The sequence below is a fragment of the Acinonyx jubatus genome, chromosome C1, assembly GCF_027475565.1.
Source record: "Acinonyx jubatus isolate Ajub_Pintada_27869175 chromosome C1, VMU_Ajub_asm_v1.0, whole genome shotgun sequence".
NCBI lineage: Eukaryota > Metazoa > Chordata > Mammalia > Carnivora > Felidae > Acinonyx > Acinonyx jubatus.
The window spans coordinates 34,125,646-34,148,278 of NC_069381.1; the positions used below are offsets into that span (position 1 = coordinate 34,125,646).

Here is a 22,633-nt window from a genome sequence, read left to right on the forward strand (position 1 = left end):
AAGCAGGACCATGGGAAAATCCACCCTAGTCCCGAGCAGTACCCAGGGGCTGTTTGTGCCTCCTGCCCCAAGGAAAACTTGAGAGCAAGCTCTGGGCACCTGTTAGGAGTCCAAGCCTTCAAGCAGGTGAGAGAACCAAAGGCATGCCCTGTGCTGTTTCGTCCAGAGCCCTCATTGGTGGAGACAGACCTGCCGACATTGTTTAGAGCAGACAGGAGAGGCACCCCCAGGCATGCCAGGCTTCGCTCCAGGCCCTGGGGAGCAGCGAAGGGGAATACTGGGTGGGCCCTGCCCCTGCCCTGGAGAAGCCCAGCAGCCCTGTCTCACACTGCAGCAGCTGTGGGCAGCCTCTACCCCAGTCGGTTGGCAGCAGGCTGGCACTCTGGGAAGTAGCTTTGGTTTGTGACTCTGGCAGTTCTCAGGTTTGAGGGCAGCCCTGCATAAAGCTTCTCCCAAACCCAACCCATGTCTCCCCAGAGGACATTCCTTCTCTGGCCTTCTGAAGGTCAAGTCAGGATGCTCTACAGGGTGGGGAGGATGGCTTTCTCCGTCCCCAAACCCTCGCTGCCATCAGCCCCACTGCCCCTGACATCGTTGCCCATCCCCAGCTTCTAGGGATGAGGCCACACTGATGCCCACCCACGCGCTTGCCGTGGACACTGTGAACGTTCTCTGGGGTCTCTTGCCTCCCAGCTGAGCCTCCCATCCCATCCTCTTCCCCCACCCTCACTGCTGAGTCCATGTACCACGTCCCCTGCCCCCTCACTCACTCTCCCCATAGGAGTAACTGCCGTGGCACGGACAATGGGGCTGTATTGATTAGTACAATTCCTGGGCACCTCCGGCCCGTCTCCCCGGGAGCTAGGACAATGCAGCTTTGATACACAGAGCAGATTCTCAGCAGGTCCTTGGGCTGGGGGAGCCCTCACACCCCCACTCTCCTCCCCCATGCCCCCACCACATAGCTAACTCTTCCTGCACTCCTTTGCACAGTTGCAACTTTCTGGGTCACTTTTGCCGGTGTCTGTCTCGCTGGCTGGCTGTGCCTGCCCCTCCCTGGCACAGACCACTCAGCCCCTCTCCCCACCCCCAGCCCAGCCTCCCAGACCGCCTGGCTCCACGGAGGGGGCTCAACCTCTGGGAGGTGACTGACCTGTTCTGGGGAGGAGGGGGCCACAGGTCCACGAGCCGAGGCCATCCCAGGATGAGCACTCAGAGCGGAGTGCGCGTGTCTCCGCTGCTCATTCACACCTCTGCCAGCTCCAGGCGACACTGACGCATCCCCTGCCTCTCCCACTGCCGGCTGGGCAGCGTCAATTACTTTCACCTCATCTCCTCCCCAAGCTCTGCCTACCCCCTCCGCTGGCCCTCCCCCTCCGGCCAGTCCCCATGCAGCCCGGCGCGGGTGCTCCAGAGCTAGAGTGAGGCATGGGGTTTGTTGTGTTTTCCCCTTGTTCCCAGCAAGTTATTGGAACAAAACATACACTCACATACTCACAACCACAGAGTGAGGCAGAGCGAGTGCGGAAGACAGTGAGCGGCCTCAGGGCCTAGACGCTTCTGAGCTCCCAGGCCTGGCACTTGGTGGGCTCCTGGTAGGGTGGTTGGGTGTCATTGGGCGCTAGACATGTTAAAGGGCAGGAAGGGAGCATCGTCCACAGGCACTACAAAAGCAGCTTAGACTTCATAGAGTGGTGTGGGCTGGGGGGGTGTTGGGCCCTGGAGCTGTTCCCCCACAAGAGTTAGAGACTCTCAACCAGCCAAGATGATTGAGAATGTGACTGGCCATGCAAGAAAGCTCGGGCCTGCACTGTCACTTGCCCTAAGAAAGTTGGCGCTAGCCAAGAGAGTGGTCACCACAGAGTTCAGACAAAGGCGGAGCCACGCAACAGACTCCTTGGAGATTTGCACTGCACTGCCCAGAACCCCAGACGTTGCTCTGGAGTATGTGCTGTGTGGGCTGGGTACAGACCAGCAGGTGTCACCGTAACCGGGGCGAGGGGTCACTCAGACCCATCAAGTCCCACTTCTCTGGGGCCACACTCGCTAGTCAGTCTCCAGCTGATGCTGAGATACCACAAACCAGCAGTCAGGAAGGCGGGCATGAGTATTCTGGTCCCGGGAAGGTGCACCTGTCCTCGGAAATTGATAGGTTGGCAGAAGGAAGGATCTTGGTAAGCATCCACCAAATGGAAGCGTGCATGGATTCTAATGTAAAGAACAGCCAGCTTTTCTGTTAGTTTGGTAAGTGTGGTGACCCCAAAGGGAACACGGCAGGATGGATTTTTTTTTTTTTTAACAGGGCGCAGGCTTTAGAGTCAGATAGGCCTGGTTCAAACCGCCGCGCTGCCAGTTTCTCACCATATACAGCCTTAGGCAAGTCATTAACATGTCTAGTCTTAGCTTCCTCATCTCTGCAATAGGGATAATGTCCACCCATCATCGAATCTAGTGAGTATTAGCAATAATAGGAAGAGATGGTACATATTCAGCGCTTACTATGAGCCACTGTCCTCAACACTTTATATATATTAATTCATTTCATCTCCCCTCCACCCCCCGCAAATGCCTTGATGTAGACACATTATTAGGTACATCTTGGTGGGGGAGGTGGAGACCAGCCTCGGCTCAAGCAAGTCCCCTAAGAATGGCCTGAGACCCCACCGACTCAGCCTCTCACTGGGCCAGCCTCACGCAGCCAGGTCCCCAGACACGCTCTGCTGACTTCCTGCAGGCGCAGACTGTGGGCCAAGGCGCTGGCTGGGCCACTGGCTTCAGGAAGACCCAGTCACCCATGATGCCCAAATGCTCACTTCCACCCAGGGTGGGCTCTGGGCTCCGGCTGCCCTGGCCTGGGCAGGCTGCCCAGAACAGGCAGCCCTGGCTGGACAGCTTTCTCTGGCTCTGGCCATGGGGACAGGAGGCGGCAGCAGCCCAGCTGGGCCCTGGCCGTAATGAGGCCTCATTAGTGGGATCCAGCTGCTCCAGCCCCACTTTGGGAGGCCGACTCCCCCAGCCCCCGCCTCTGACTTTTCTTAATAAGAGTGGGCATGCCTCCAGAGGGGCGAGCAATCTAGTTGCTTTGTTGTGCCCTGTGACTCCAGGGGGAAGGTCCCGCTGAGCTAGGCCTGAGTGGGGGGAGGGCTGCAGGGAAGCTGCGTGAGGGGAGGTGAGGGCACAGGACTGAGCAGGTGTGCTCCAGGGAAGCTGGAGGGGGAGGGGAAGGAGACCAAGGGGAAGGGAGGGTAGGGTCTCAGGTCCAGAGAGGAGGCCTGAGGACTGTTGGGCCTTTTCCTCTGGATCTAGATATCGTCCAGTTCACTGGGTATGTGTCGTTGCACATCTCTAATCACCTGGTTGATCATCTGGGTCATTGCTTAGAGACCAGTGACCATCTGGGTCATTGTCCCAGCTAAGAGAGCCCCTCCTCTGTGTTAGGCCTTGTATAAGGAGAGTGCCCACTACTATGTGCTAGTCCCTGAGCTAGGAGAATACCTACTATGGGCCAAACCCTATGCTAGCAAAGCAGCCACCGTATGCCAGGACCGGTGTTTGGAAAGCGCTCTGTGTGCCAGGACCTATTAGCAGAGTGCCCACTATGCACAACGTCTGAGGCCAAAAGAGAACACAGTGTGTCAGGTCTGTGTTAAGAGAGCACCCGCTTTGTGGCAGCCCGGTGCCCGTGAGCCCCTGTCGTGTGCTATGTTCTGCACTAGATGAGCATATCCTTCGTGTGCCAAATTCTGTGCCAGGTGAGGACCCAGTGAATGCCCAGCCTTGAGATGGGGGAGCACCTGCTGTGCGCCTGGCACTGTGATAGATGGCGCCCAATGTGTGACAGGCTCTATACTGAGGGAGTGCCCAGCGTGTGCCAAGCCTGTACGAGTTGAGCACGTGCCACATGCTAGGCCTTGGGCCGGGGGAGCACCCGCTGTGTGCCTGGCCCTGCAATGGATGGTGCAGATAAGAGGGGCACAAACCCTCATATCAGAGAGGAACAGAACAGGTCAGGGCGGGGCAGCCCGGGTGGCCAGTGGTGCTTGCAAAGCCTTCTGGGATGATTTAGACGTTCTGGCACCCGGGGCCCTAGCCCAGGTGACTCTGTTCTTATTCATCACAAGGTTTCCCGGCGGCAGAAGCAACCAGCGTGCTCGAAGACATGGGGAGAGGCCAGCGAGGCTCACCAAGGCCTCTGTTGCCCAAGACTCTGTGTTAGTGGGCAGTGGGCAGAGGGGAGGGGACAGAATCAGCCCAGCTTGTGACCTTGGTGTGAGGCCATGTGTGTGGGGGGCTCTCCTGTCCTGGGCTCCTCTCCTCTAGCTCCCCGTCCTCTGAGCCTCAGGCAGCTCCACCCCACATGTGTACAGAGGCACTAGGTCTCCATGGAAGTATCACCCCATCCACCCCCCGGTGCCCCCAAGCATCCCAGCTGCTCCCAGGCTTGGAGGCACCCTGGCCAGCTGGGTTCTCGCACGGCCCCGTCCTAGGAGCTGCTGAGGCGTGAGGGAGGCAGCTGAGCTGGCCTGGCAGAGACCATCTGGGCTGGGAGTCGGGGGAGGGACACGTGCAGCAGGCATGTGGGCCTGGGCACGTGCTGCGAAGGGGCTTGCTTCTCCGCAGAGCACCTGCCACATGAAGAGCGGGGCAGGAGCGCCAAGGATGACACAGAGTATCTGCTGACTGAAGGGAGCCGAGGGGACCCATGTCCTCACACCCAGACCTGAGGCAAAGCAGATAGAAGTGAGGAGCCCATGGCAGGGACTAGCTACCCGCTCCCTGCATACCAGAGCACAAGTGGTAAAAGAAGTCACGGGGCTGGGACTGTCCAAGCGGCTCCCATGCGTGGTCCTCAATGCCCTCTCTTCGGCCCTACCATGGCATCCAGAGAAGGGCATGTCTGAAAGGATCGTCCTTAGCTATTTGCCTTTAGGGGACCGCAGGCACCTAATAAAGCCCTGGCTCAGCTGCCTAGGTTAGCCAGGAGGGATGGCGCTCCTCAGAGCCTGTATCCTAGAGACGAGCACTGAATGGAGGAGGTGGCTCCAGTTCCAAACTGGGGCCAGAGAATAGAGTAGCCCAAGGTCATCAGCAGAACTGAAAAAGAGGCAGGAACAAAATCTCTAGCAACCACTGTGGTGGGGGGGGGGGGTGGAGCCCAGGGGACAGATGTTACGGGCCTCAAACGCAGCAGTGGCAGGCAGAAGCCAAAGGGCAGAGGGCATGGAGGAAACTAAGCCCCGGCTATCTTTAGGCACATCCTGGGGCTGGGAACGGCGTCCCAAGGCAGCGCTCCCTTCCACAGACATGCTGGCCCGGCAGGCAGAGCCCAGAGTCCGGGAAGCTCAGCTCCTGGCAGGGATTATGGGACATTGTGATTCATGCTCCCTATGTGGCCCACATGGGTCCTGCTGCCTGCCTGCCACAGTCCTTTCAGGGTCACTCCAGAGAAGGAAGAGCAGCCAGGGAATACTCAGAGGGCTTCTTAGGTTTCGTGGGGCTCAGAGCCTCCATGTAGGATGGGACAGAACCACACCCCATGTCCTATGTACAACAGGCCCGTGGCAACTCCAAGACTTCTCTGGGAAAGGGAGACCATTTTTGGTCCTATCATAGCATCCATCTCTAGCAAATGTTCAGGTCATAAGGCTTCCCTCTCTGCCCGTTTCTGAGCACCCAGAGTTCAGGTTGGCTCAGGAATACCTTCACGTGCCCAGTTCATTCAGACTTGCTCCAACCAGGTAGGAGTCAGGCCAGAGCAGGTCTGAGGGGCTGAATGCTAGAAGCTCAGAACAGGGCACGATAGAAGGTCCTTACCTTGGGGAAAAACCACCCATCTCCTTCTCCCAGACCATTCCTTTGGACCAGGTACTCTGAGTCCCAAAAATCTTTGATGAGAGACACAGCCTATTTAGGGGGTGGGGGGAGCTTGGCAGAGACCCTAGGTCAATCAGTTCTTAACAGAACGAGAAAAGCAACAGAAGGAATTGATGCGGGCAAGAGAGGTGCCAAGGGAAGGGGCTGTACTCATCACTGGCTTCCTCCCCTGACAGCTGCCCAGTCTAGCCCGTCCCCGAGGCAAGATCCCAAGAGAAGAAATCCAACCACTGCTCTTGGGATAGGATCTGACATCCTTTCCCCAGTTCCTGCTTCCAGTGCCAACCTGCTCCATCCATCAATGAGTCTGCCTCCTTCAAGCCCTGACCAGGCCCTGCCCTTGCCCCTCTGCTTCTCGAGGCATCTCACGACCTCCTCTCCTGTGCTCTGAGGCAGTGGGCAAAGGAAGGGGGGCACGGCTTGGGGCAGGGGGAGAGGGAAATTTTCCGAGGCCTCAGAAGAGGATTCAAAATGAAACGCTCTTTGTTACTTTTCAGAGTGAGAAGGAACCAGGGAAGTAGAGAAAAGCCAGACAGGGTCTGAAGACCCCTTGATCAGCTCATACTGGACATTCCCTGAGGCAGGCAGAGCACAGGGTTGGGGTGGGGTGCTGGGGAGCCAACCATGTGACGGTCCTGGGTGTCCCGCTGTCCTCCCAGCCCAGGACAGACTGCAGGCTCTCCAGAGCATCTCTGGTGATGAGGACTGGGAGTGTGCTCCTGCCTCCTGACATGCCTTTGTGGGCTCTGTGGCAGAATCTGCCCTATTACAGGCTCAGAGCCCCACCACCATCTAACTCGTTGGGTAAGGGGCTGCCTGCTTGGGGCCTGAGATAGCCCCAGTACTCAGGAGCCTTAGCAGTGCCAGACTCAGGACCCCAAGAAGCCTCCTAGGCCCTCCTGTCATGGCAAGCAGCTGGCAGAAGGTCCCAGAGGGGGCGGTGCTCACGACGCACCCCCTTCCTCCCTGCAGTCTGGTCCCTGTACTTACCAGCATCCCTTTGGCACCTTTTCCTACCATGGCAGCAGCAGGTTGGGGGGCTCTGGAGTCCTGGACCCCACTCACAGGCTCTGCTTCCAGCACCTTTCAGACCACAGACCTCAAGAGCTGTGGAGAGAGCAGAGAGTGGGGTGGGAACCTGGCCCAGGAAGGGGAGGGCAGGACACGGGACGGGGTGGCCCTCAGGGTTCTCCAGGACAGGTAGAGCAGGGCCCAGACCACCAGATGGCAGGCCCTCACTTCGCTCCCAGGCTGGCCCACCCTCTGCCAGGCCATTTCCCGCCTCGTTTCTTTCTGGATGACCCTGGATCTGCTCCTTCCTAGCCCTTCTTCCAGCCCTTCCCCTGGATCCCTTGGTCTCCACGCTTCCCGTCCCAATGGGCAAAGGTCTATTTTTAACTCTCCAGATGCCCAATTCTATAAAAGATAAAAAAAACGAACACAGAACTGGGACAGAGTCCAATTCCTTCATCGTCTATGTGAATGGCTTCAACCTTTCTCCTGAAGGGGAGTCAGCACACAACTCCCCAACCTCACCCCAGCCAGACAGCCAGGAGAGTCCTCCCTCCTCCTGGTGCCAATCAGCTTGGGCTCTGGGGCAGCTGGGCATGTTGCCATGTCACCAACCTGGACCATAAGCTCTGCAAACACCAAACACACCACGGGCAGGCACATCTCCCTGCCCTCGCTCAGGCTGTCCTCTGCCTGCAACATCTTCCCTCCTGCTCACCCGGGAAAATGCTGCAAATCCATGCTTAAATGTCACTTCTCTGTAACCTTCCCTGGCACCTTCCCCAACGAGAGTGAACAAATTGCTTCACCCTTTCTTTTTTAAGCGTATTTCTACTAGTGTCCTTATCAACTCATATTAGACTTATTTGCTTATGTCCGCCAACCATGAGTCTGTGAATTCCCCCGAGGGTTGGGTCTGTGTTTCATTTACCTCCTGTGTCAGCACCCAGCCCAGTGCTCGCTTGCAGCAAGTCTTGGTTGAACTGAATTGAAGGGCGATGGGTAAGGCTGACGTACTGGGGTGATGGTCCAGCTCAGCCAGAGACCTTGTAGGAAACATGTGACAGGCAATGTGGGGCTGACAAGCTGGAGGAGGCAGCAGACCAATGGAAGGAGTGGCCACACGGCTGTGCCGGTGTATACAGGCTTAATGTCAAACACAGATGGAATAGGAGGTAGTTTTTGACAGACCTCAGGAGAGGAATCAACCTTTAGGGAGCCTCAAAGAATTCTCTCATGGGAAGAAAACCCTGGGTCAGGTGGACAAGGAAGTTCAACCTCTATAGGGTCGGGTCTCAGGAGGGACCGGCCTCAGCTTCTGGCCCCTCTTTACCCTCCCAGGGAGCAGACTCTACTCCAAAGGCCATTCTGTGCCACTCAGCCCCACCCACAGCCACCTGTCAAGGGTCACCTCTCTCCTACAGGCCCAGGAAGTTTTTGGAAGGCCAGAAGAGACGAGGAAGAAATTCCTTGCCTGTGAAAACCAAGCATTGGCTTCCTTAGGACCTTGCCCTGGCCACTCAGTGTCCTATACAGCCCTCTGCCCGAGGCAGGGGCAGGTGCAGTTGTGACTTGTAACCATCTCCCTTTTGTCAGTAACCCAGGCTGTTCTCTCTGCCTCTCAAAGTGTCCTCCTAAAGGGGCTGCTGCTCATGGCTCTGGCCTTCTGGGGGCTGTGAGGAGAAGGAGGGGCATGCTCCCTTAGAAGCTCATACCCTTGTCTTCTTCACTCAATGCATGCCTAAACTCTAGGTCTGACTTCGCCAAAGCCGTCCCTCTTCAGCCAACGAATAATAATGACAGTAATAATAATGATAGTAAAAATAGCCGATGGCATAATTAAGAGCCACCTCATGGGCGGGTAATTAGTATGGCTCCTGGTGAGGTAAGTAAACTGAGGACACTCTGCCCAGGAACTGAGGCTACAGAGCATTCTCACTCAGGTTATCCCCAAGCACTGACTGCAAATACGGTCCCTGTGCTCACAGTGTTTAGAGATCGGTGACGAAAAGACTGCTTGGCGCTGGTCTCCAGGAGAATGAGTTGGGTGTGAAGCATTGCCGCTTATGGACCATCACTGGCAAGCAGTTAGCTTAGCATGTGATGAAAAGCTTGGGCACTGAGACCTGGTAGAACTGGGCTAGAATTCTGGTTCTGTCATTCAGCATGTGTGTGACTTTGAGCAAGTTACTTAAACTTCTCTGAGCCTCAGTTTTCTCAGTCTGGAAGATGGGTCTGGTAATACTTCCCTTGTTAAGTTCTGAAGTCTCTGCTTAATTTTGGATTCTACTACAAGTCCTCCACATTTTCCTCTCCTCCCGTCCATTAATCTTCCCAAAGCCCTAAAGCCTTGATTCCCTCCCATCGTTCTCCACAGCCAACAGGATATGGCCTAGATTGTTTAGCAGGCGTTTAAGGCTGGCCACAATTCAATTCATTTATTCCACAAATATTTATTTCAGGCTTGCTCTGGGCCCGACCTGCGCTGGGCAGCAAGAACTCATTGGTCTCTGCCTTCCTGCATCTTACAAGCTAGGGGGAAAGAGGGAAACTTGTGACTCAAATGCAATCACACACTGAGATAAAGGGTGTGAAGGAGAAAGATCCTTCTATGAGAGTCTACAGCAGGGGGACCTGGCCTCAGCTGAGAGTCACAGAGGGCTCTCCTGAGGAAGTGATGTTTATGTTTAAGGAACTTATTTCAGAGGAACTTATTTAGGCAAAGTGGCGATAGCGAGGAAGAGAAAAGGAAGAGAGAGTCAAGCAAATGAAATAATACGTGCAAAGACCCTGAGGCTGGGACTCAGATAGCCAGGGAGAAAGTGGCCAAAGATAAAGGTGGACAGATAAGCAGGGTCAGGGACTTTGGGGCCTGGATTTTGGTTTTTATCCCAAGAGCAATGTCAGTGATCAAAGGCTTTGAGGCAGAGTTGCACCTGGCAGGGGCAATCGGTGGAATGTGCATTTTGAAAACATCGCCCTAGATACAGTGTGGGGAAAGGACTGGAGAGAGGGGTTAGTGGAAGAGAAGACAGTCAGGAAGCAGCCAGGCCAGGTATGAGGGGGCTTGGACTAGGAAAGTGGTGATGGGGTAGGGAAAGGTGCACAGATCTGGGAAAATATAGAAGGTAACATTGGTAGGACTTGGTGATGAATTGGACAGGAGGTGAGGGACAAGGAGGGGGTCGCTGGTTTCTGCTGGTGCAACAGGAAGAAGCCAGTGTCAGGCCCAGGGACAGGAGTGCTGGGGCCCTGCAGGTTTAGAGTGGGCAGAGGGTGAGCTGGGTGTGAGTTGCCAGTGAGCTGTGGATGGTAAGAGGGCAGTCACAGGACCCGGTTATCTTTACGGTCTCACTGCTCAGTATTTCCTTCTCCCCAAACAGGGCTAAAGCTGTCTGTCAATCAATTCTAAGGGTGCATCTGAGCCAGCTGGGGAGTCCTCTCTGGGAATGGAAAGGTGACAGGCTCTTTCCCTGACTTCAAGGATCTCGTAGTTTAGGAGAAAGATGGAGGAGGAAGCATAACCTCTGTTCACTGTGATGGAGGGAGTGGATGGGGCTGTGGGAGCCAGGGAGGGCTTCTAGCTTTGCCTAGAGCCCAGGTTGGCTGCATGCAGCCACCTGCTGCCACGTGGGACTATTCAGCATTTCCCAAAGGTTCTTGTCTCCATGTTTGTTCAGGGGGCTCTGTCTTCCTCAAGCATTCTTGTCCCCATTTCCATCTGTATATATCCTACCCATCTTCAAACCTGTCCCAATAGCATTATGTTCAAGAAGCCTTCCTTCCTCCTCCAGGTGCAGTCACCTTTTCACTGTACTCCCAAAGCACGCTGTGTACATCTAATTAACACGCTGGTCACATGCAGTGTTGAGGCACGGTTACTAGGTCCAAATCTGGCTCCCCATGAGCTGGAGAGATCTTCCAGGGCAAAGGTGTGATTCTCCTGTGTCCCCAGGGCTGGGCACAGAGCAGGTACCGCGGCAGTCTCGCAGTGTAGGCCGAGTAAGGGGGCGTTTTCTCTGCGGTCCTTGGAAACACTTGGGCATGCTCAGTGCCGCCCATTGGTCCCTTCCACAGTTCCCTCACCCACTATTCTCAAACCTTCTGATGCTCCCTCACTTTGGATTTCTCCGGTCCTTCTTTCCTTTTCCATTCCTCACGCCCCCTCCACCCCAACCTTTATTTTCTAGCAGCCCAAGCATCAAGCTTGTTTCAGCAAAGAAATAGTCCCAAGCTTTGTGCTGGAGCTGTCAGAGAGCTGTGGACGCGGCTCCTTTAAGAGTGACCAGGGAGGGGGCGTGGTCTACGGAGAGCAGGCCCGAAAGGGGGCGCGGCTCCTTTAAGAAGCAGCCAGCAGACAGCGAGGAGGCCCCGGGCCGGCAGGCAGGGGCGCGGTCGCCTTTGGAGCTGCGGCCCCGTCCGTAGCACCCCGATTCCTCGAAGCGGGGTGCGTCCGATTCAACCCTGGTGCGAGGTGTTGGGGGGCGGTGTTACATCAGCCGCCACGTGTGGGCCTCTCAGCTGGTGTGGAGGCGGCGGCCCCGCCCCCGGCCCCAGCGGTGGAAAAGTACCGGGGCGCCGAGGTCCCCGCCCCCTTGCCCCGCCCCCAGGCCGGCTCCGGCCCCTCCCGGCCCTCCTGGCTAGCCCCCCTTCCCGTCCCGCCCCGTCCCCGCCGCCTTCCACAGCCCCGCGGTGGCTACGGGGTGCGGGGCACCGGCTGAGGGTGGGCGCCCCCGGCTCCTAGGCCCCTGCCCTCACCTGTGGCCGCCCGGGCCCGCCCCACACGCACCCGGAATGAAGGTTGGGGTAGGGAGGGCGTGGATTTTCCCCGGAGTAGCAGCCCCAAAATAACTCCACGGCCGTAGTGCCTTCCCAAAGCCGCGGCCAGGAGCCGCGGACAAAGATCCCGAGGGCGTCGGGACCCCCTGGCGAGGCTTCCCGGGACCCGCGGGCGCGCGGGAACCCTAACCCGGCCGGTGGGTGGGTGGGCAGATAGGGAGGCAGGCCGGCTGGAGGAACCAGATAGGCAGCCAGGCCGGCCAGCAGTTCGAGGAGATGGAGCGGCAGCCCGCACGCGGGGCGCAGACCCGGCCCGCCGGTTCCCGGCCGCCGAAGGCCCCCGGCGCACAGACCCACTGGCGCTCCAGACGGACCGTGACACGTTCTGGTTCCGGCGCTACCCGCACAGCTCTGCGCCCGCCGCCCCCGACCAAGCCGGCGTCGGCACGCAGCGCTCCCCCTTCGGGAGCGCCCCCCCCCCCCCCGTTCTCGCCCGCCTCAGCTCCTTGGCGACAGCGGTGACACCCAGACGCGCGCACCTACCCCCGATCTTTGCGGCGAGACAGACATCCCCGTGCGTGCACCCACACTCTTAACCACGGATGCCCGCATGCAAGCGCGATCTCTCTCACACACACACACACACACACACACACACACACACACTCACGCTCGCTGGTCCTGGGGCTTAGCCCCACGGAAATACCAAACCCAGACCGACGGCAGGACGGACAGAGGCGCGGGCCGCAGCGCCCCCTTCCCCAAGCCCTCTTACCATGCTGCAGCCCCCGGCCCAGGCGTGCTGGGTCCGCACCGCGGTGCGCCCAGGTGGCTTTCTTAAAGGGAAAGTTGCATCAGCCTCCCGAGGCTCAGTACCGCCGCGAGTCCGCCCGCCCTGCCGCGCCGCTCGCGGCTCCTCCTGGGCTTGTTGTGTTTTGGTTTCGGGGAGGCGGGGGCCAAGAGTTTGGTGAAAGTTTGGAGTGGAGAAGGCTTGCGAGACCTAGCCAAGTCCCTCCCCTCCCTGAACAGCTCCCCTGGCCGCTCCCCCCGCATCCCCCGTTTCATCCCCACCCCACTGGCCGACTTCTCAGGCTCCTCCTCCCAGGGAATAAAATTACAAGTCTCTCCAGCTTTCAGATGATTGATCCCCAGGAACCCCTGGGAGTGGGCTCCACAAAGGAGCCCCCTTCTCCGCCCTTGTCTTGCTGCCCTCCAGCTGGGGCCCTTGGAGGAAGCAGATGTCGTTGCCCCCTTTGGCTAGACTGGAATGAAGCCAGAAGGCCTGGGGCACTTTGGGGGGCTGGAGCTGGAGTTGGCCCTCCAGGCCCCTGGTCTTCTGCGCCTGCGTTGCCCCCAGGGAGAAATCAGAGCAAATTCCATTCCCTTTGGAGCGGTGCCCCTAGGGACTGTGGGCACAGCTGGGTAAGGCCTGGGTCCTAATCCTTAGAACTGGAGGTCTAGGGGTAATCCTTCCTCCAGGGACCCTCCTTTGACCACTGGTTTGGTCACCCCTATTCTGCTGCTTCTGTTAGGGAGTTGCAGACACCAACCTGGGCCCCTTATTCCTTTCCTGGGAAGACAGACCTGGGTTCCAATACCCGATAAAGGAGACTTTGCCAAAAGGAGTCTGCTGAGCCTCAGTTTCCTTCCCTGTGAAATGGAGAGGACAACCTAAGGTAATCCATGTCCTTATATGTAGAACACGTTGCTCCAGGCTGCCTCTGGGCAGCAATGCCTGGCAGTTGGTGGAAAGTTTCCTTACCTTGTGAGAGCCACCAGTTAGTACTGGTTGTCAGAGGAACAGGTGTTGCCCCAGCCTGAGTGGGGCATCTACTCTGAAGGGACCCAGCCTGGAGCAAAAGTACCCCCTCTGTACCCTGAGTCTGTTCCTCACTGTTATCTGGTCAGGAAGCTGGTTTTATTTGTTCCCTGGGGACAGTCAGCCTCCAAGAAGCTGATGCACACACGCCAAAGTCACACAAGTGAGATTCCACTTTATTAATTTACAATCAGAGGCACTGAGCAAGATAATAGGTATCAGACACAGACACTTCTGCCGACAGGAGCACTCTCAGACCATACACAGTCCATTTCACAAACTTTCCCCAGGGCTCTAGGTTCAGAATTTACAATCTATTTACATTGGAGACCTCATCAAGTCTGGGAAGATGCTTTATCTCATCATAAGATTATTTGCATGTTTACTTTGTTCCTAAACCTAGGAGTTATAGCATGTTTGGGAGTTATATTCTCCTATGAAAGAATTGCAGGTGTCTTGTGTATGTGTGTGTGTGTGTGTGCACGCACACACACACATGCAAGTGCATCTCCACCTGGGCAGTATGTTGTGTCTGTGTCCCCTTACCCTGTGGATTTGTGTAGGTGGATCTGTGTTTGTGGAGAAGTGACCATGTGCACTGCTCTGTGCAGTGGTATGTGTGTGTCCAACTCCAAGGATCGGGCACATCTAAGCCAAGCCCTTCTCGACTCTCCTGCCTAGGACATAAATCGTGTTTCTGGCTTCTCCCCCCCACCCTCTCCCCGGAGGCTTGTCAAAAAGGGCTACCACGCAGGGGAGGCAGGAAGAGGTCCCTAGGTAGGGAGTGGGAACAAGGAAGTGTGTCAGAGAGCAGTGTGATGGCTTTCTTCCTTGAAGCAGTGGACTGAGGGCGAAGGTGCACAAGAAGGGGGCACCAAGTGAAGTTTCTGATGATTATTATGGTCCACGAACACTGGGGCTTCCTACCTCACACTGAGGCACTCATATGCAGGGAGGCATGTTTGGGATACTCAGAGCTGACCCCCAGGAGGCCCTGAGGCCCTGGGGCTGGGGGCAGCGGAGGGTGGGGTGCTCAAGGTCAGCTCTCTGAGGACTCATTATGAAGATAGTTTGAGATTAATCCAGGGGCAAGGAGACAGTTTAGCACCTTAGTCCGTGGGGGGGGGGGGGGGTGGATTTTCCCTGGAGTGTTTGGGGAAGTTGGAGATTTGCCCATGAGGGTTTTGCTAGACAGAGATGACATAACACAAAATATATTTGTATTCATATAGAGAGATTCATGGATGTATGTATTTTACCACCTTGATCTAGAAAAGGCTTCAGGCAGCCATACAGTTAGTTGAGACCCAAGGAGAAACTTGAGAAAGATTTTGGTTTGAAAAGCTGGCTCCATGAGACAGGGACAAGAGCAGCTTTTTTTTTTTTTTCCCCAACTAGAATGAGGCCCCAAGGGAGGCAGGTCTGGGCCCAGCCCAGGTCAGAACTTGGATGGCCTTCATCCCTGGCTGTGAGCTGCTGGCCCTGGGCAGCTGGCCCATAGGGTGGGAAGACCATGGCTAGCCTGGGCCATGGAGAATAGGGGGATCAGGCTTAGGACACACAGGAGGACGATGGGGTCAGACGACCTGCTGACCTGCTTCTTCCTGGGGCAGGGCAGCAAGAGGGCAGGCAGCTGGCTGGGCCCCACCCACTGTGGGCTAAGGTGTGTCTCCCAAGCCTCTAGTTACTGTGCTATTTCCTGCGCAGGCTGAACCCAGCGTCAGATCCCCCAGAGCTGGCTGGTTTCCTCCTTTGTTGTCGTCAGCCTATAGGATCAAGGCCTGTGTTGGGACACACAGAGTTGGCTTAGATGTATGTCTGTGGCAATAGGGATAAGGCCAAACTTGGGCCACTTCTGGAGGGCACTGAAGGAGCTGGTGGCATTAGGCACTTGGTGGAGGGGTGCAGAGGGGCCCTGCTGAGACACTGGAGGAGGGTGGACACCGTTTGAGTTGCAGCCTGGCCTGACCATTGGTCTCCACCTCCTTGGAGTCCCAGCCTCAGGAACCGGGAAGCTTTGCTGGGAGTGGCTTGCCTGGGCTCTGATCTCAGATTCTTTCTCCCTTGAACTTGGAGCCCAGTGGTCAGTGCCTGGCACCTTCCCTGCCCTGCCCCAATGCAAGGGAGTAGGTTAAATTAGTTCCTGATCCAGGAGATGTCTGTGGGGTTCCATGTGTCCCTCAGACCATTCTGTTGTGCTATTTTTGGCTCCCGTCCATGGAGGCAGCAGGAGTCAATCATGGGGCTCAGAGCAGGGTGCCAGACTGGATCTTGGCAGCTCCAGGTAAAACTAGGCCTATAGAGTGGAAACAATGGCTTTGGCCCTGTCTGGGGGTAGCCCCAATGTCCAGAGCATGCAAAGCCCGGATTCTGAAACACCTTAGAGCTCCCCAAATCCAGAATTCCCAGTGCCAAGGGTGCCAGAGCTCCTAACACTCTAGAGAATCCAAAGCCCACAGTTCTCAATACCCAGAACCCAGGTGCCCAATACCCACAGAGCCTAATGCTCAGGCATACCCAACATTTAAGGCACCCAACATTCCTAATACCCAATTTTGAGTGCCAATGTCCCAACCCATTGGAAAAGAGCCTGGAGGGGATGGAGCAGTGCCCCTGCATGGCCCAGGGCCTTTCAGTGACTGGTATTAGCTGGGGAGGGGCCATCACTGAAGTTGGGGCTACAGGTGGTGCTGGAAGCAGCAGTAATGCTTCCTTGATGCCCCCATCTTGGATCTGGAGAGGTCAAGAGGGGCTGCAGGAGGGATGGCTTTCCTCCAGGCCCATCCCCATCCCAGTTACCACATAGGAGTGTACATCTACTGTGTACTGGGAAGTGTGCTCATCTCTAGTAATGCAGCCACGAGAGGAAAGGGGCCCCCCCTCTCCCACATGGGACATACGACAATGTGCCTGTGCCAGTGCATTGGTGTGGGTCACCATGTTGCCACGTTGCCACCTGTGGCCACACAGGGCATGGTTGTGAGACTGAATGGCTGTTAGCACGGGATGGTGTTGGTGAGGGGCTGTGAACATAAACTGCGTCCGCAAGTTGACATGTGTGACTGTCAGGGCAGGTCCGACTATATCCATCTGTCTGGCCATCCTTATAGTCCCTCCCTGCCTCACTACTTTCCAGGGGAAGGAATGTAAGGCCCTTATTCACCAGGATCACTCCTACCTGTGGGGAGCAGGGGGCTGGTTCAAAGCCTCTAGCCCTGCAGTGGGCCTAGAGACCCCCCCCCCCTACTGCCCCTGCTCCTGCTGGACCCAGAGCCTCTTTGGATTGAGAAGGCAGGAAGAGGGCTGGCTATAAGTGAAGCAGTCAATACCAAAAATAGCCATCCACCCTGAAGAGGATCCTGTAATATCACCCTCTCTTCCCGCTGACCTGGACCCTGGATAGGGTCTTGTCTGGCTCCACTTCCCCAACTCCCATCTGAGTAGCCCCTTTAGACTCAAAGGAGGGACAGAGCAATGATGTCACTGCAAATTATGACATCATAGGGAGCTATGACATCACAGGGAGGGACACCAGGCTCTGGGGGTGGGTGGTGTTTGGCTGTCTGGGTGGGTGGGGTTCCATCCACTGGCAGCTCCCCAAACTCCCAGGAGCTGGGGGTGGCAGGACTGGATAAGGCTATATTCAGGGCTCCGCCTTATCTGTCCCCCACGCACATGCCTGATAAGCCTCTTACCAGGGCAGGCCCAGTGAGCAGGCAGGGAGCAAGCTGGAAGAGGGGAAAGGGTCAGCTGGGTCTGGCTGAGCTCCAGAGCAGACGGCAGGGGTCAGGGAGTCCTGACAAAGACCCAGGAGGGGCAGGGGAGGGGGCCCTGGGAGATCAGTGTAGAGTGATGGTCAGGAGCGGGGATTCTGAAGCCAGGATGCCTGCATTCACACCCCAGCTCTTCCACTTCATACCCCGGGGAAGTTGGGTCCTCCGTTTCTGCAGTGTTCCTCAGCAAGAATACTATTAGTAGTGACTATCCATCATAGTATTGTGAGCATTAATTATGTGTGAAGTAGGAATAGAAGAGTTCTGGTGGACAGTAAGTACTCATCTCCCTTCCCAGGAGAGGTCAGGATCCTCTCCGGGAGGTGCCCATCCTACCTGGCAACATGCTCTGGTGGCCTGGGCCTCGCTGGGGTCTGGGGTTTCCGAGGCTGCACATCCCCCTACAAGTCCCCACACCTTCCCGGTCTGCATTTGCCTCAAGACTCCTTCCCAGGAATCCTGGCCTTTTGGGCCTGGTTTTTCCCTGCACCCACTATGGATACCTTGGAGCCCTGGTGCCCTCTGGTGACAAAAGTCATACATAGCAGTTACAGCTGGATCCCTGGGCGCATCTGGCCAGCACATCTGCTGTCACTTGTCCCGTTATTTTATGTCGTCCTCACATCAAGGTAGGAATTATATCCATTTTCTGGAGTTAAGACTCATGAAGGTTAAATAATTTGTCCAAGGTTACAGAACTAGTAGGTGGTAGAACTTGAACTTGAACCCATGTTGTCCTGTCTCCCAAGTCCACACTCTCACCTTGTGAACGGTATGCATACATAGTCGCATGGCAACCCAGTAGGTGTTTTTTGGTGCCATACTGATAGTTTGAGTGTAACTATGATTGGGCACATAGCCATTGAAATTCTCCAGCTGTGAATATAAAATAACGTGAATTGGTTTTGAGAACAATAAGGTTGGGTAGTTGACTATTGAGACTTTTTGTGTGGCTTTGATGCCGCTGATTGTATTGTGTGAGTATAACCATGGTCAGGCTTTCCATTTAAGTTGTGTGAAATTAGCCATGGCAAAACATGTGGCTTGTTTGCCCGTGGTGTGTGTGTGCGTGTGTGTGTGTGTGTGGTGCAGGCTTCTGTGGCTATTGAGACTATGTGGGGGAAGGTGACAGAGGGCCCTAAGTTCCCAGCACCACTTGCCTGTTTGCAGTCCCAGGACTGTGTCTTCTCACCATGACACATATGATGGATGACTTTACATGCCTGGTGCACTCCCATGGGCCAGCCCGCTTCTTATTCCTCTCCTCTCCCTCCCCTTCTTTTGGAGGAAGTAAAGCAAATAGTACCACAAATGGAACTGGCTTCCTTTTTTTTCCATGGGGTATTTTACAAACCTTTGAGTGATGTCTCAAAAAAAAAAAGTCCTTTAAAAAGAAAAGTAAACGTAGCCACTCTAATTCTTTAATTTGAATGTCAGCACCGATTCCCAAGGTGCTGTTCGAAGGTCCCTGGAGGGGCTCCAAGAACCTTGCAGGGGGTCCACAAGACAAAAGCAATTTTCATAATTTGCCATTTTTATTTCATTGATATTCACGTTAGTGAAGGAAGGGCAACAGTGGTCAGTTTTAACTGCTGGTGCCTAAGTAGGAATCAGGGCATGGCTCCCAACTGGATCAGCACTCTGTGTTTTGTCTGTCACTATGCATACACAGTAAAAAAATAAAAGGAAATAAAATAAAAGGAAAAAAGATAAAGGAATAAAAAGGGCCAGTTTCACTTAAAAATGTCTTGATGAAACAGTAAAATTATTTTAAAAAATTAAAAAAAATTTTTTTTAACGTTTATTTATTTTTGGGACAGAGAGAGATAGAGCATGAACGGGGGAGGGTCAGAGAGAGGGAGACACAGAATCTGAAACAGGCTCCAGGCTCTGAGCTGTCAGCACAGAGCCCGATGTGGGGCTCGAACTCACGGACCGTGAGATCATGACCTGAGCCGAAGTTGGCCGCTTAACCGACTGAGCCACCCAGGCGCCCCAGAAACAGTAAAATTATTAATTAAAAATTTTTTTAATGTTTATTTATTTTTGAGGTGGGGAGGGGCAGAGAAAGAGGGAGACACAGAATCTGAAGCAGGCTCCAGGCTCTGAGCTGTCAGCACAAAGCCCGACGCAGGGCTTAAACCCCCAAACCGTGAGATCATGACCTGAGCCGAAGTTGGATGCTCAACTGACTGAACCACCCAGGCGCCCCTAAAATTATTAATTTTTTTACCTTTCAACCCTTACGTGCCTTTTTAATATTTTGTGTGACAAATGGGAAGGGTACATAAAGCATGTCTTCTGCATACGACATATGGTAGTTAGCTTGGGGAAAAGCACTTACTCAACTGACTTATAAGCTGAAATTGACTTTTCTCACTGGTTTTACTTAAAAGAATAAATGACAAAAAATATTACTCAGACTTGGGTATTTGGCATACACTTTCTCCAGAGTGGATGAAATGCACCTGTCACTTCAAGGGAAACAACTTCTTAGTGCTTGTTGACAATGATAAAGGTAGAGCTTTCAAGTGAAAATTAGAATTTGGAAAATATCTGTCTGCTACCGTGAGTTTGAAATCTTTTCAACTTTGATGAGGTTGGTTTTGACATCAGTGAATGTGTGGGGTCTTTTTGGTTTGTTTTGTTTGTATTGTATAATGAAATGTGTCAGTATTTGGAAGATCTATATAACTCAGTGAACCGGTATTTTCCAAATGACCAGTACATAATGTTAAAAAAAAAAAATCACGCATGGGAGCCCCTAGGTGGCTCAGTCAGTTAAGTTTCTGACTCTTGATTTTGGCTCAGGTCATGACCTCACGGTTCATGAGTTCGAGACCCACATCGAGCTCTGCACGGACAGCACGGGGCCTTCTTGAGATTCTCTCTTCCTGCCCCTCCCTTGGTTGTGCGTGTTCTCTCTCTCTCTCTTTCTCTCTCAAAATAAGTAAATACACTTTAAAATTAAATAAAGAATTAATTAAAAATCATGCATGGGTAAAAGATCCATTCAAGGTGCAAGACAGACCAATGGGTGTTCATGTAACAGAATATGAAAAGTTCATTAATAGAGTTTCAGATTCCACACTGCAACTAACCTTTAAGAAACCACACCTGTCGAGTTTTGGTGTAGTATGAAAGGAAAACATCCATAATGAGCTGAAAAGGCTATAAAAACACTTCTCCCCTTTCCAGCTAAATACATTGTGAGGCTGCACTTCCTTCACACATTTCAGCCAAACCCACATATGGCCACAGATTGAATACAGAAGTGGATATAAGGATCTAGTTGTCTTCTATCAAGCCAGACGTTAAAGAGATTTGCAAAGATGTCAAACAATGTCACTGTTCTCACTAAAGTTTGTTTTGGAAAATATATAGCTCTTTTTCATAGACATATTTTTTTTCTGTTAGCTTCTAATACCTTTATGTTGTTATTTTGAATATGTATTTTAAATTTCTCTCAGTTTTAACTTAGAATACAGTGAATATCAATAGATAAAACCCACTTAAATAACACTTTTTGGGGTCCTCAGTTATTTTTTTGTTATGTTTATTTTGGGAGAGAGAGAGCATGAGCAGGGGAGGGGCAGAGAGAGAGGGAGAGGGAGAGAGAGAATCCCAAGCAGACTCCATGCCGTCAATGCAGAGCCCATTGCATTGACTAATGGGGCTTGAACTAATGAGCCATGAGATCCTGACCCGAGTGGAAATCAAGACTCAGGGGCTTAGCCGACTGAGCTACCCAGGTGCCCTCTCAAGAGGTCCTGGGATCGAAACGTTTGAGAACCATTGAACTGGGGGTTTATTTTGAAAACAAAAACAACAAAATTGTATTATAAATATTAAAATTGCTAAGAAACTAGATCTTCATTGTTCTTACCACTACAAGAAATGCTAATTATGTGGCCCAGTAGAAGGGTTAGCTAATGCTACGTTGGTCGTCACATTGCAGCATAAATGTAGCAAATCAAGAAGTTGTTTGCCCTAGGGCACCTGGGTGGCTCAGTCACTTTAGCGTCTGACTTTATCTCAGGTCAATCCGTGGGTTTAAGCCCCGTGTTGGGCTCTGTGGTGACAGCTCAGAGCCTAGAGCCTGCTTGGGATTCTGTGTCTCCCTCTCTTTCTCCCCCTCCCCTGCTCATGCTCTGCCGCTCTCTCTTAAAATAAAATAAACATTAAAAAAAAAAAAGTTGTTTGCCTTAAACTTATACAATGTTATATGTCAATTGTATCTGAATTTTTTAAAAAGAGCCTCCCCTTATTTTTTTTGCTCTAAACCTTTATAAATAGTGTACTATGAGAAAATACGCTTATTTTACTACTTACATTATAAAGCACATAAGCTACAGATTTTCAGCATGTTCCTGGTGCAGTTGGCAGTATTCCCTCTCCCTTGCGGAATCTGCCTGATGTCACCTTCTCCCCATACAGCCTGGTCTTTCTTAAGGAGAAGAAAAATTGATCTCTCAATAGCTGCTGCCCTCAGGACTGATAACATCGGCTGGCAGGCTGGGTTCTCAGCAATTACAAGAGCTCTTGCTTCATGCCGTCTCTTCCATTTCTAAGTGCACTTTTTTTTTTACACTATTATTTATTGAGTACATTCTGTGTTAAGAACTTTACATTCATTTTCCCATTATAGTACTCACAATGACTCTACAAGCTAGATACTATTCTTCCCATTTTATAGATAAGGAAACTAAACCTCAGAAAGGTTGGGAGAAACTTCTAGGAATGTAAGTGAACTTAAGTTACATTAAAGTCCCTTTAAAAAAAAAAAGAAGGAGGGGCGCCTGGGTGGCTCAGTTGGTTAAGCGTCCGACTTCGGCTCAGGTCATCATCTCTCAGTTTGTGGGTTCGAGCCCCGCATCGGGCTCTGTGCTAACGAACAGCTCAGAGCCTGGAACCTGCTTGGATTCTGTGTCTCCCTCTCTCTCTCTCTCCCTCTCCCCTGCTCATGCTCTGTCTCTCAAAAATAAATAAATGTTAAAAAATTTTTGTAAAAAAGGAATATTTACGGGGTGCCTGGGTGGCTCAGTCGGTTAAGCGTCCAACTTCAGCTCAGGTCATGATCTCGCGGTTGGTGAGTTCGAGCCCCACGTCAGGCTCTGTGCTGGCAGCTCAGAACCTGGAGCCTGCTTCAGATTCTGTGTCTCCTCTCTCTGCCCTTCCCCAGCTCACGCTCTGTGTCTCTCTCTCTCTCTCAAAAATAAATTAAAAAAAAGGAATATTTAAAAATAATCATTTTATTTATTTATTTTTTCATCCTGGTAAGTGCGATCCTTAATCCCCATCCCCTATTTCCCCCATCCCCCACCCCCTGCCCTCTGGTAACCAGCAGTTTGTTCTCTATAGTGAAGAGTCTGTTTCT

The 22,633-nt window shown here is 53.5% G+C and overlaps 1 protein-coding gene across 9 annotated transcripts in view; it reads right to left on the reverse strand.

The window, feature by feature from the left end:
• SLC6A9 (solute carrier family 6 member 9) overlaps positions 1–12,706 on the reverse strand; it is a 31,642-nt gene extending 18,936 nt beyond the window's left edge. For 2 of the 9 annotated variants that reach the window (XM_053212878.1, XM_053212874.1), the window contains exons 1-2: positions 12,208–12,403; positions 6,865–6,981 (exon numbers count right to left, since the gene is read on the reverse strand). Coding sequence is in view for 5 of the 9 variants with exons in the window: in XM_053212874.1 (XP_053068849.1) it covers positions 6,865–6,894 (30 nt within the window). In the remaining 4 variants the exon portion in view is untranslated. Of the gene's footprint in view, positions 1–1,153; positions 1,622–6,864; positions 6,982–11,643; positions 12,098–12,207; positions 12,404–12,439 lie in introns of those variants that run through there. The other 7 variants (XM_053212879.1, XM_053212872.1, XM_053212876.1 and 4 more) reach the window with 6 other exon arrangements.
• Between the last annotated feature and the right edge of the window lie 9,927 nt (positions 12,707–22,633).